This window comes from Ictalurus punctatus, chromosome 25, assembly GCF_001660625.3.
Source record: "Ictalurus punctatus breed USDA103 chromosome 25, Coco_2.0, whole genome shotgun sequence".
Classification (NCBI taxonomy): Eukaryota; Metazoa; Chordata; class Actinopteri; order Siluriformes; family Ictaluridae; genus Ictalurus; species Ictalurus punctatus.
In genome coordinates, this window is record NC_030440.2 from 6,748,609 (window position 1) to 6,762,475 (window position 13,867).

Below are 13,867 nucleotides of genomic sequence, written 5' to 3' on the forward strand. Positions count from 1 at the left end.
GACATTTCTAAGTCTTTTTTTTAAAAGTCAGAATTGTATTAGGTGATGCTGCAGCTACTGTATATTTGAATAGTTTTCTGAAAAGGTCATTTGCAATAAATTACAAGAATTTAAAGCATGAATACTCATTTTTGGTGTTCAGACGTTCACACGAAACTTCCTATTAAAAAAATCTCTCATTGGCATTTCTTGTGGTAGTTTGGCCATTTCTCACTGTGTCACTGATAATGCCAAATATAAAAGTATAATGGCTTGATATTTATTTTGTAACAGTTGGTAAAAGTAGAAGGCGCATGCCTGAGTTTTTCTTCTCTGACGTGCATAATTTCATGTATTCATGCTTTCAATCGTATTCCTTTTCTTTTCTTTTCTTTTCTTTTGTTATCTTTTTTTTTTGGTTGTTTTGCATTTCTGTATTATGTTTGTTGTGTAAACTCATGTGCTTGTCACATCTTTTTACTGCAGCATGCATTTGATAAAACAGTGCTCAGTTTAGTGTTTGTTGTGACTTTGCAGCTGTCAGGTTTTTTTTTTTTTTAATGTATTATATTGTATGCAACAACTAGTTGTACAGACCTGCAGCACAGCTGCTCTCTAGGCTTGCTCAAGGCACACCACGCCCCATAGGGAAGAGCCAACTCTCAAAAAGGCCTGTTTTAGTTTCAACGGGAATATACTGTACGCATTTATACGTGTTGAGCTGGGACATGATTTTAACCAAAAACAGCAATGAACTTTACTGTTTTATTCAAACTGTTTACAATATATTTTTTTAAATGCTTAGCCAGAAGAAATGTCCAAAGCCAATACAAAGGTGTCTGGAAGTGAAGGAGATGAATGTGAACATTTCAAGGACAGCAGCAAGAAAACGAGGACAGCAAACCAGCCTGCCCAAGCATCAGCACTGGCCACCTTATTGGATATCAGCACAAATGTTCACACTGTAATGGATACCTGTGATGTTCCCACAGTAAGTGTGAAGGACTGTTGTAGAAACATAACTATACATTAACTATTTTCATTGGGTTATTACACTTGTGTTTCATGTTTGCATATACGTACTTAATATCCTACAATATACTAATTTGTTTTGCTCTAACATATTGTAATGAGAGGTAACATCATGATGTGGTTATCAGATAACACTGGCAGGCTTTGAAATGTCTGTATTATGATGATTACATATCTACTTGTAGCTCTGGGAAGTAGACTGCACAGGAAGTAAATTGGCACTGATCAAGGATTTCCTGACTCAAGTAAATTCAAGATTTCAGTAGCCATGTTTGTCATTACATTTTGAATTTTTGCTGTTTTCTCAGGGATATAAGCCTAGGGAGATAACCTCACTTCTAGAGTCACCACTTACAGAATTGGAGAACCAACTAGGAAGGGCTGTTCTTAGTATTCTGAAATGTCGATATCAGCCAGCCCAGCTTAGCACTGAACTAATGAGCAAGCAGCTTCAGGAAGCAGAGGTATGCTTGTTTATGTCATTTTCTTGTTTGTAAATAAAGGATGTGATAAGACAAGGCAACTGGGAATAGCAGTAAGAAGCTCCTCCTTGCTCTGCATGTTTCAGCCTTTGTGTCATTTGATAGAATTACCCAAAGTACCCAGTACTGAAAATTCAGCTTAGCCACACAGAGAGGCAGCTTAACTGGTACAGGCAGAGTTGTGCTTTACATATATAAGGTTGACCTCTTTTAACAAGAAAATCCTTAACCAGTTACAACCAAGCACAAAAGTTGTCACTTTTAGTTTGTTCATTGATGCCCCAATTAGTGACCAATGTTATATTTGTTATATCACTCTAAATGTTGATTTCACATTTTGTTGTGTTTCTTTAGAGGTGTAGACAGTATGTTGGGGAGCAGATGGCTTCACAGTCTCAATGTGGAGGCTCTGGTTTCTCCCAGGTTAACCAAAGTATGGTGGAGAGATGGAGTTCAGCAATGTTGGATGCTACAGCCACAGTACAGGTGAAAGAGGCCCAGCTCCAACAGGTCACAAAATATCACCAACAAATACAGGCCCTCCAAGATGTACTTCAGGAACTGGAGGAAGAGTTGGATTCACTGAGCCTGTGAGAGTTTATATAATGTTCAAATAATGTATAGATGCTTGTGCGTTCATGTGAAAAAATAAGTATACCCCATAGAAATTGTTGGCTTTTTTTGACAGATTTGGTCAAGCAAACATTTGATCATCTTTGAAACAGTGCCTATTAATACATTTGATATACTTTAACAAAACCACATGGAAAAATATATTTTTCAATCATTTATTCAACAGAAATAAATAGTGATATTCTTCTGTGATAAAAGAAAGTACACCCTCCTTTAGAAGAAATAACTTCTGGTAGGCGTTTTGCATAACTGTCCACCAGGCGTGCTTTACATTTGGACCACTCATCCATGCAATATTCTTTCAATATTCTCAGTTGCAAGATGTTTGAGGGTTTTCTTGCAGGTTCTGTCCATCTGAGGGGGTGGGGGTGAGAGGGTTTGTTTCAGGGAAATTTATATTATTATAAAATATATATATAAAAAATCTTTTTTCTCTATTTCTCTATTTATATAGAGTTTCTTTGGAAAGCAGTGCTGTTCAAGCAAAAAACCTGTGTGCATTCCTCGAGCACATGAAGCAGAAGAAGAGCATGCTGGAAGAACTGATGACCACATGTTGTCATGTGTCACCCTATTTAGGAGAGGCTGATGGTCCAGTGGCATGCCTCATCCAGGTTAAGAATTTGCAGAAAAAGTGGCAGATTTTGGAGTGGACAGCAGAGAGAAGCTTAAGGCATGCCAACCATTGTATGTCAGAAGTGTCTATACTAATGAAGGATGCTAAGGCCCTTCTGGTTGAAGTAGAGCTTCTGCACACAGCTTCTTCCTCACCTTCGACACAGATAAAAGACTGCCAAAGGGCCATACACAATATGATAACATTCTTTCAGTTTGTGGAAATAAATGAACGATACCTATACCTCCATGAGCTCTCACAGGCTCTTTTCCAGTGTCCACTAGGGGAGAAAGAGAAGGAAGACATCAGCAATGTTTTCCAAAATCTGAAAGCTCAATTGGATTGTGCTCAGGAGAAACTTTGTATTAATGCTACCTGTCCCAGAGACCACTTTCTGGCAGAAATCACTGATGCTATGAAAAGCTGGTTTGCTTGGGCAACACAAACAGAGAGTACAATCACCAGGAAAAAGAAGTTATCTCTTTTTCCTGAGGAAGCCAGTCAGCAGGTTAACAGCATGAAAAAATTGCAGTCAGAAATATCCTCCAGGCAATTAAAATTGCCCTCTGTGGTTATGAAAATAAAACAGGAGATTGCAGGACTTAGCCAGGTGGAGTCTTCTCTTATGTTATCTGCACTCCAGACCTTAGAGAACATCTACAGTAAGATCTCAGAGAAGGCAGATCGTGTTTGTGCAGATCTGAACCAAATGTTGCATGCTAGACAGAGACTGGACATTCAGATTACAGACAATAGCACATGGCTGGCCTCACTCTTCGAGAAAGAGTCCAATAAAGCTGCAGCAATCCTGCTTGGAAGCTCTATCACAGACTTGCGAGTCTGCCATCAAAAGCACAAAGCTACTTTAAAAGAAGCTGAGAAGCGGCTATCTACCATTCAGACACTTCTGGATAACACAAAGGACATGATTCATGATCTTAGTATTATAGACAGTTTCCATCTTATCAACAGACTTACCACCTTACAAGAAGAGATCAACGGGGTTGTAAAATATAAGCGAACCACATGTTGGGAACTAGAGGAGATCTTGCATGCCCAGGAATCTTCCACAGAAGAATTTGCTACCATCCAGAAGAGTTTACGTCAAATAAAAACTGACCTTGAGAAGCAAAGATATCCTGTAACACGAGACTCAGTTGCCGCTTTTGACCCTATAAGACGTATGCTGATGGATCATCTTTCTCAAGTGCTGGAAGTTCCGCATTGCCAGGAGAACCAGAGGAAAGAACTTCTACGGACCATTCTGAACTTACAGGAGAACATGAGGGTGCTGGACTGGCAGAGCATGGAACATGAAGAATATCTGACATCCAAAAAGCATTTGGGAACCCACTTTGAGGCAGTGAAGATGAGAGTTCTTGAGATGTCAGATAGCAGCAGAAATACTGATAAACGACTCCTTATGGCTCAAACCCTGCTAGTGAAGATACCCCTGGTGAAGATATCCTTACAGAAGACAGAAGAGCAACTGGAGGCAATTTCTGGTGACCTCTTCCCATCACAGTTGAACTCAGAGAGGCAAAAGATTCGCAGCATGCTGCAAAGTCTTACTGCCTGGGAAAGTATTGTTAGCAGTGAAGTTAAAAACCAGGAGGACTGCCTATTTACTAGCAGCCTTAACAATCTAAGAGACCTGACTCCATTAACTGAACACTTTATGAGAGTTGAAGAACTGCTAAAGCAGAACAGCTGCTTGGATCCAAGTGACCAGGCCATTACCATAGCACTACAAACATGCTTGACACTTGAGAGGTCAGTGGCATCTGGACTGCGAATTTTGGAGAGTTGCAAAGACTGTACAGCTATTGAAGGCCATGGAAAAACCACTAACATAGGAAGAAGAATTTTGAAAGACTGTAAAATGCAGATGGTAAATGTTTTTATATTATGCAGAGATTAACTTTAGTCTTTAATGTATTATGCTACATATTGCTTTTTATTTTATGGATTCCATGTACCTGTATTTGTAGCAGCATGTTTTATGTGTGTAATTATTTAAGTTTGTAAATCTGGGTTAATTGCACTCAGTGGCCAGGATAATAGGCACACGTAGCTTATAACAGTTTTGTTAACAGTGGTCCTATGGTGGTCCCTTACCACTAATTTGAGAGTGGATAACACATTTTGTGTAGCAGCAGATAGACTACGGGTAATATTTCCCACGGAGTATGCAGTATATTGTGTTCTAATTTGTGTGCATTTGTTTAGGAAAACCTTCTCGAGGCTAAGGAGGCCCTGAAAGAATATCACAGTGCTGTCCGACGAGCTGTTGGTTTCCTTCAACAGATTGAAACTAAACTTTTGCTTCCATCTGCCAGCTTCAAAGACTCTAAAGAAGAATTTAACTATACTGAACAACTTAAAACTAGTCTGACAAAAGGATTCCAGGATCACATGAATGAATTACAGGCCATATTGCCCTCACAAGTGTGTTTTTCTCCGCAAACTGAGAAGCTCCATATCCAGGTTGTCAGCTACCTCCACGTGACTGATGCCAAATTGGAAGCACAAGCTCAGCTCAAATTGGAAGCCCTTCAGCGGTAACAACATTGTTTATTTTTTGTTACCTTAGATTTATAAACTGTAAAAATCTACCTATGATTACAAATTAAAAAGATTGAGCTAAATGTTATTGCATAATGAGTTATTGAAACAGAATGGTTGACAGGGCATCGGGTTGATATTAGGGATGTGTGAGCAGGAGGTTTTTAAACTTAATGATAAGGTATGTGTAGGATACGATAAGGTGTGTGTACCTTAATGATAAGGTTAAACTTCCATTTCAAACACAGATATGGATATTTGGAGCACTAAAGAAATACAGTACAAATGCAGATACAGATAGTGTCATTGTGTATGGCGGAGTATTAGAATGAATAACACACCCCTGTTTGATCACAATCCAATTGTGGGTATCTATAATTGTTGTTGTCTGGGCCTCATTTTCAGGTACTTAATGGAACAGTCCACCTACACTAAACAGCATGATGACATGAACTGCCTTCTTCGAAACTTTGATTTCCAACTTTCAGACAGCTTCAGTCACAAACCGATTTCTGTAGATGAGTGCAAAGACCAGCTTGAAAAAATCAACGTGAGTTGAAATTGGTTTTTAAGCTATCAAAAATGAACATTATACAGGACAAGCTATTCAAAACTTGTGTACAGAAAATGATTGGGCAAATAATGTATAATGAATAATGAATTTCACTTAAATCTGTAGGCGCTTCAGGAGGAGCTAGTTAACATGGGTACAAGGCTGGAGGAGCTGAAAGACAAATGCCCATTGCTGAACTGTAATGTAGGTGCAGAGAAGTCACTGGGACAACTACACATGCATTGGGCCTTGCTGCAGCAGCGGCTGGACACACTCAAATCCAGAGTAGCCCATACAGAAACACAGTTGAAGGAAATTATGTTAAGAGTGAGTTCCAAAAGCAAAGAACAATGCAAAACTATCTTAATAATGTTCTTAATGCTTAGTTAAAATTCTGCTTAAAGGAGTATTAGTATTAATAGTACTGTGTTGACACGAGTTTTTGCTGTTAGACCAAGAGATCCAGGGACACTCTTGATCATCTTCAACATAGCATCTCTGAGATCTCCAAAATGAAGGGATCTCTCGGGAAGCTTCAAGAGATGCTGGGACAAACCGAACAGCTCCAAAATGAGCTGGACCAAGAGCGACTCATTTTAGTCTCTCTTCAACGCTATGCATCACGACTGCCGAGTGCCTCAAACCTTCATAACACGCCTAGTCAGATAAGCCAGGAACTGCAATCACTTCTGAGTCGTTGTCAAAGGTAGGGCCATGCACAACCATACGTATTTCACAACAGTGTAAAAGTTTATTACCCATAAATATCACAGTCAAAATAGTGCCTGATGCACATTTGTATCCCCAGCTTAAGAGAACAGAGCAGTGAGGTGAGACATGACCTGCTCTCTGAGATCCAGGAGTGCGGTCGCTCTCAGGAGGAATTGAAGGGATTGCAGCAGAGCGTTCTCTCTCTGCTGTCTGTCCTGCAGGGCCAGTCAGATCCCAGTCATATACGGGTTAGTGCTCCCTCTGTGAACACCATTCTGCTGCTCTAGGTTTATGTCCACTCTAAATTTGTAACAGCTCAACCACTAGATAATAATACACAAACCCCCATATATACAGAAAATAAACATTTATCTTAAAAAAAAAATAACCATGCAGTTGATTAGGCAAAACATCAAATACCTTGTCTTTATACATTTTTTGTTTAAATGCAATTGAAAGAACATTTACAAATCACTCCTTTTTGTTTTTATTCGCATTTGCCATACTGTCCCAACTTTTTTGGAATTGGGGTTGTAATTTATGGCGTAGAAATACTTTATACAAACAGTCATTTAATACAAGTGGTAATTACTTTGTTAACATTACTTAAAGCATATTAGTGTTGAAGTTGATTTGTTAATATTAACCAATGACATGAACTGTTTTCAGGTTTAGATGAAAAAAAATGTTTCTGATTCTAAGATAAGATAAGATAATACTTTATTAATCCCCAGATGGAGAAATTAGGGAATCTGTTCATGGCCAATTCTGTTGATGGCCAATGCTTCATCTGTCTGTCTCACACTCTGTAGGAGGTTAGAGCAGAGGTAGACTCTATGAAAGTCAGACTGCAGGAAATTATGGACAGGGTGAGGATGAGGATGAGGAACAATGACCCACCTCAAGAGATCCAGAATCTATATGACCAAGTCACTCTGTCCCTGAAGGAAATTAAGGACAAGGTATATTGAAATCTTTACATCTTTATGCTTATTTGGGAGCCATTACCCTATAGATGATTGCATGCCTTTTGTATTAGGTACAATTTTAGCCAAACTGTCACTGTAATGTGGAAAATAGTTTTAAAATCATTAGGTTATATCCTATACAGTATATAGAAATAAACATTTTTAAAAAATGATTTCTGGATTGTTCATGTGCTCAACAGTGCATATCCTGTATAGTCAGAGACATGGCTAAGGTTACAGTTAACAGAACAGAAATCATTCAGGGTTTTTGGTATTTTAGGTGGGACAGGCTATGGAGAGAAGTGGCTCTCTTCAGAAAATGAATGAGCATGTGTACAAAGTGACTGAGGGATTAAGCCACGTCAAGGCCTTGCTGCAGCAGAAGAGTCCCACTGTAAAAGAAGCTGAGAGCATACTGAAGGTGTGTGGGGTGTGCTCATTACATATTAACAGGCAATTCAGCCTTAAAAATAATACCTGAAATGGTGAAATTACACACTGGAAGGTAAGTTATATAAACATATGGTGCCCATCCAAAATAAAGGTGTATTTATACAATGGTGCTTGAAAGTTTGTGAACCCTTTAGAATTATCTCTGCATAAATATGACCTAAATCATCATCAGATTTTCACACAAGTCCTAAAAGTAGACAAAGAGAACCCTATAAGCCTAGAAATATTTTGGAAGGACCTGAAGCAAGTAGTTCATGTGAGTAAACTCACCAACATCCCAGAGCTGTGCCGATGTGCAGGACTGATCCACAGTTACCGGAAACGTTTAATTGCAATTATTGCTGCACAAGTGGGTCACAAAAGATACTGAAAGCAAAGGTTCACATACTTTTGCCACTTACAGCTATGTAATATTGGATCATTTAACTCAATAAATAAATGACCAAGTATAATATTTTTGTCTTATTTGTTCAATTGGGATCTTTTTGTCTACTTTTAGGACTTTTGTGAAAATGTGATGTTTTAGGGCATAGTTATGCAGATGTATAGAAAATCGTAAAGGGTTCACAAACTTTCAAGCACCACTGTAGCATATAGTATGTGAGATGGTCTGGGAAAACCTGTCGGATGTCTCTGTGGCTGAATTCTGGCAAAGGCAAGCATAAAAAAAGTAAAAATTAGTGTTTTGGCCAAAAGAAGCTTTACTGTGACACCTCAACTGCAACAAGAAACCTGAGATCACCTGAGAATCAAATCAGGTTTGAAGAGGAAAATGATGAGGAAAAGTGAAATAAATAAAAAAAATAACGTGTGAGACAGACCATTTATGTTCAAGACTGTCATTGATATGAGGACAACAAGATAAAAACTTATTTGTAGAATAATGAGTGAATTAATAAATAAAATAATTAATTTGTTTGTAGCTTACATATATATTTATAGTTAGATTTGTGGTGATGAACGTTTGGCTACTAAATTAGTTAAATTATTTTCAAGCCCTGTACACTAATATATGAGAAGTCACTCAAGCCAGTTATTCATAAATATATTTTAAGCATGTGGGCATGTGTTATGTGGATGTGTGTCTACATGTACAGCGGGTATGGGATGAATTGGACCAGTGGCACTCACGGATCACTGAGCTAGAGGCAGAGGTTCAGGAGCTGGCTGAGGAGCAGCCTGAGAGAGCTCACATACTGATGGATGAACTCACCGAACCCCTGCAGCTCTACCAGGCTGTAGCCAAGCAGGCAGAGCAGAGGACTGCCTTCATTAACAGAGTGAGTGCAGTTACATCCTGTCCTGTCATTATCCAGTACTTCAGAGTTCTCATGTCTCAGAAGACCTTATTGTTACAGTATTATATATATATATATATATATATATATATATATATATATATATATATATATATATATATATATATAATGGAATTTTTATTGGAAAATCGCATTTTATATATTAGAAGACCCCATCCAACAACCCCACCATACCTGGCCCCAACAAAATAATCACAGCCAAAACCAAATGAGAGGGGGAAACAAAAAACAACAACAAACAAATAACCAGAAAAACAAAAACAAGCAAACAAATAAATAATAATTAAAAAAAGGTAAGATGATTAGTATTTACCGTCTACCTTCCCTCAATCCACCTCCAGGGTGCGTACATCATTGAAGTAGGTAATAAATTGTTGCCATTTTCCCAAAAATTATTCCCCCCTGCCTCTGATGTTATACTTGATTTTTTCAAGACTGATATAGAAGGGGACAGGATTATATTTTAAGTGGTTTCTTCAGCATTACTCAAGAAAGGAACATTGACATGGTGTTTATTTTTTAATTATGTGTTAATTTGTGTCTGTGTGATGGATTTAGATACCTACATGCCTCCAAGAGTATGAGGACATTCTGCGTAACTCTACATGCTGGCTGGCTGAGACTCAGTCCTGGCTAAAGACTCCTCAGACCTACACGACTGCCAAATGTCTGCACAGCCATGCCAACTCCCTACAGGTCAGACCACTGGGACATTTAAAGTGCCTTCTGGTTAAATTCTCTCAAGGCATACATCCAGATATATCCATGGGTATTCCACTAAAATTTGTGCTGTTCTAGCTACCAAAATGGTTTGGTCTGGATTAGCAACTAACATGACTGAATGTCAACAGCATATATCTTTTAATGCTTAATGATTAATTAGTGGCTATAAATTGATAAGCATCTCTTTTGAAGTGTTTATGCTTTGTTTTGCATTGGCGCTTCATATTACTCCTTTTGTATAACACCACAGACTCTGAACATCTGTTTTACATATGTAGAATATGTATACTTCTCCATGCAGTCATCTTTAAACATTCTGTTTTAGTCATCTTTTTTTTTTGTTTTAATAAGCTATGTTGTCATTTCCCTAAACAGTTTAGAGAGTGTAAATGAAAAAAAAATTCTCTAAGTCTGTGCACTGTAAAAATGTGATTAGCAAGTGAAAATATCTTCAATATAGATCAACTTATCTACTTTTTCTTATTATAATGTTACAGTAAACCAAATATTAGATTATTTAAGCTATTTCTCAACATTTTTATCAATGTCATGCTGTAAGATTTCTTATTCAATTGGCAGATAATTTTGTTTCTAGAAATAAATGCTAAAAATTAGCAAAAATATTTGGCAGTAGAGCAAGACTATTTCAAGCTTGATATTAATAAATAGGGCTAGAAATGGGCTTAATATTCTTATTGTTTTGGTTTATTATTATCCTACAGTAGAAAATAGGAGATACATATGACTATATTCAAAAGATTTCCACTTGCTAAGATGTAATGTTTTGTAGAAATCTTTTCTTTCCTTATGAGTGGGCTGTCTTCAGTTAAATAATTACATGTGTGTACGTGATTTGGCTACAACAGAAGATTTCCTACATTTTACAACGGCTCATTTAACTGAAAATTTTATCAGAAGCAACTTGCAATTGAAATAGGATATAACTGAGCAGATGAAATTTAAGAGTTTTACTCAAGGACCCAATCATTGGTGGTGCTCGGATTTGAACTCACAGCCATCTGATCTGTACCTCATCGCCTTAACTGAACCACCACTTCTCTTGTCTGTCTGCCACAGAACCTGCAAATATCTGCTATCTATCTTGTCTATCTACTATATCTGAATAAATATGGCCCAAAACATCATCAGATTTTCACACAAGTGCTAAAAGTAAACCAAGATATCCCAATTAAACAAATGAGACAAAAATATTATACTTGGTCATTTATTTATTGAGGAAAATGATCCAGTATTATATATTTTTGAGTAGCAAAAGTATATGAACCTCTAGGATTAGCAGTTTAACTGGAACGTAAACTTAGTCAGATGATTTCAATCAATGGGATGACAATCAGGTGTGAGTGAACACCCTATAATAATTAAAGAGCAGGGATCCATCAAAGTCTGATCTTTACAACACATGTTTGTAGAAGTGTATCATGGTATGAACAAAGATGATTTCTGAGGACTTCAGAAAAAGAGTTGTTGGTGCTCATCAGGCTGGAAAAGGTTACAAAACCATCTCTAAAGGGTTTGGACTCCAAAAATCCACAGTCAGACAGATTGTGAACAAATGGAGGAAATTCAGGACCATTGTTACCCTCCCCAGGAGTGGTCCACCAACAAAGATCACTCCAAGAGCAAGACGTGTAATAGTCTGTGAGGTCATAAAGGAGCAAGCGTAACATCTAAGCAACTAAAGGCCTCTCTCACATTGAATAATGTTTATATGTCCACCATCAGGAGAACACTGAACAACAATGGTGTGCATGTCAAGGTTGCAAGGAGAAAGCCAGTGCTCTCCAAAAAGAACACTGCTGCCCATCTGCAATCTGCAAGCTCACGTGGACAAGTCAGAAAGGCATTTTGGAAAAATGTTTTGTGGATAGATGAGACCAAAATAGAATTTTTGGATTAAAAGAGAAGCTTTTGTTTAGAGAAAGGAAAACACTGCATTCCAGCATTAGAAACGTATCCCATCTGTGAAACATGGTAGTGGCAGTATCATGGTTTGGGCCTGTTTTGCTGCATCTGGGCCAGGACTGCCATCAATGATGGATCAATGAATTCTGAATTATACCAGCAAATGCTAAAGGAAAATGTCACGACATCTGTCCATGAACTCAAGAGAAAGTGGGTCATGCAGCAAGACAACGATCCTAAACACAGAAGTCATCTACCAAAGAACGTTTAAAGAAGCATAAAGGTAATGTTTTGGAATGACCAAGTCAAAGTCCTGACCTTAATCCAGTAGTACTGTTGTGGAAAGCAGTTAACCAAGCAGTCCATGTGAGGAAACCCACCAACATCCCAGAGATGAAGCTGTTCAGTATAATTTAGTGATTAGTCATTCCAGCAGATCTCATGCTGCCATTGCAGCACAGTGAGGGGCTTAATTTTTTTTCTCACACATGCTCATTTAGTCATTTAATGTGAGCTAAAAGCTTTTTCTTCTTCTTCTTCTTCTTCTTCTTCTTCTTCTTCTTCTTCTTCTTCTTCTTCTTCTTCTTTTAAATCTCTCAGCTCATGCACTCAACACAAAGTGCTATTTGTATTTGTGCTATTATTGCATAAATCAAGGCAAATTAATGATCACGCTCTACTCCTGCTCACAGTGACTGGCATATTTTGAACTTCCAGAAGTAAAACTGCTTCCACCCACTAAAACCTGGTTGATCAATGGTGTATAATTGTATTATTGTTTAATCAAACATCTAAGGCATTTTTTCTGGTCCCAGTTAATGGTGTAACAGTTAGTGTCATCATTTTGATTCTCCTTTTGGATTGATTGTGACAAGCATGAATTTTTTTTTTAATACATTTTTCTTACTTACATATGTAATTTGTAGTATCAAAAATTCTGTGAAGACCCCCTGAAGAGAGTTTTTGTCTGATCACGCTTGGTATGGAGGAAAAATTAATATTTTCTCATCAAATTCTAATGCCTAATTTTTTTTGGTTGGCAGATGATGCTGGATGAGTCAGAACGTATGCAAAGGACTCTGGAGGCTTTTGGGCCTTCACTCCAGGAGATATCAGCTGTATATGACACCAGTACCGAGGAGCAGAATCTTTTCCAAATCCGCACCAACATTAGCCACATGCAGCGCAGTGTTCTCGAGCCACTTTCTCAGCTCCAGCATGCAGCAGCAGTAAGCATCAGAGTCACTGGTTACACTTTCATAAAGATTTAAGACTGATTTAAACAGCATACTTATATTAATATTCAGCGATTAATTACGGTGATATACACACAATGGGAACTTTATTAGGAACATCAATACACTTATGCGTTCATGCAGTTGTCCAATCGGCCAATCATTTGCCAGCAGCGCAGTGCATAAAATCATGAAGATACCGGACAAGAGCTTCAGCTAATGGTTTTCTATTGCCTGTTTAGGAGATGGATGCAATTGAAGCAGAGGTGAAGACGATGGAGAAGAGTATCATGAAGATCAGAAGCATCTTATCTACTGTAGAGACAGAGCACATACCCCCAGAGGAGCATCTTCTAAACAGACAGGCAAATCCAGTCATAACTATAAAATAATAGCAATAGCAATGTTTATTATTTCTAGTGAAAATGTGCTCCCTACTCAGGATATCATAATGATTTTCATTTTGATTTTTAGGTAATCCTAGAAAACCTGCAAGCCATGCAAAGGACCTTAGCTGAGATTGAGAGGTGCAGGGATGGCCTGGGTCTGCCTACAGGAGCCGAACTCAGTCTCTCAGTCTTCCACAGAGCCGAGCAGCTTTATCCCCATATCAATGAGCTCCAGCAGCTCACTGAGGAGCAAAGCACTGCATTCAGGGTCTGTACCATTCTACTG

The 13,867-nt window shown here is 38.1% G+C and overlaps 1 protein-coding gene across 9 annotated transcripts in view; it reads left to right on the plus strand.

The window, feature by feature from the left end:
* Positions 1–13,867, plus strand: part of syne2a (spectrin repeat containing, nuclear envelope 2a) — a 124,179-nt gene that overhangs the window by 63,647 nt on the left and 46,665 nt on the right. For all 9 annotated transcript variants that reach the window (XM_017455909.3, XM_053675761.1, XM_053675760.1 and 6 more), the window contains 16 exons: positions 785–970; positions 1,320–1,475; positions 1,848–2,083; positions 2,581–4,633; positions 4,972–5,303; positions 5,713–5,857; positions 5,987–6,187; positions 6,313–6,566; positions 6,669–6,819; positions 7,384–7,533; positions 7,820–7,960; positions 9,090–9,272; positions 9,870–10,007; positions 13,001–13,186; positions 13,435–13,557; positions 13,667–13,849. In XM_017455909.3, coding sequence (XP_017311398.2) covers positions 785–970; positions 1,320–1,475; positions 1,848–2,083; positions 2,581–4,633; positions 4,972–5,303; positions 5,713–5,857; positions 5,987–6,187; positions 6,313–6,566; positions 6,669–6,819; positions 7,384–7,533; positions 7,820–7,960; positions 9,090–9,272; positions 9,870–10,007; positions 13,001–13,186; positions 13,435–13,557; positions 13,667–13,849 — 4,818 coding nt within the window. The remainder of the gene's footprint in view (positions 1–784; positions 971–1,319; positions 1,476–1,847; positions 2,084–2,580; positions 4,634–4,971; positions 5,304–5,712; positions 5,858–5,986; positions 6,188–6,312; positions 6,567–6,668; positions 6,820–7,383; positions 7,534–7,819; positions 7,961–9,089; positions 9,273–9,869; positions 10,008–13,000; positions 13,187–13,434; positions 13,558–13,666; positions 13,850–13,867) is intronic.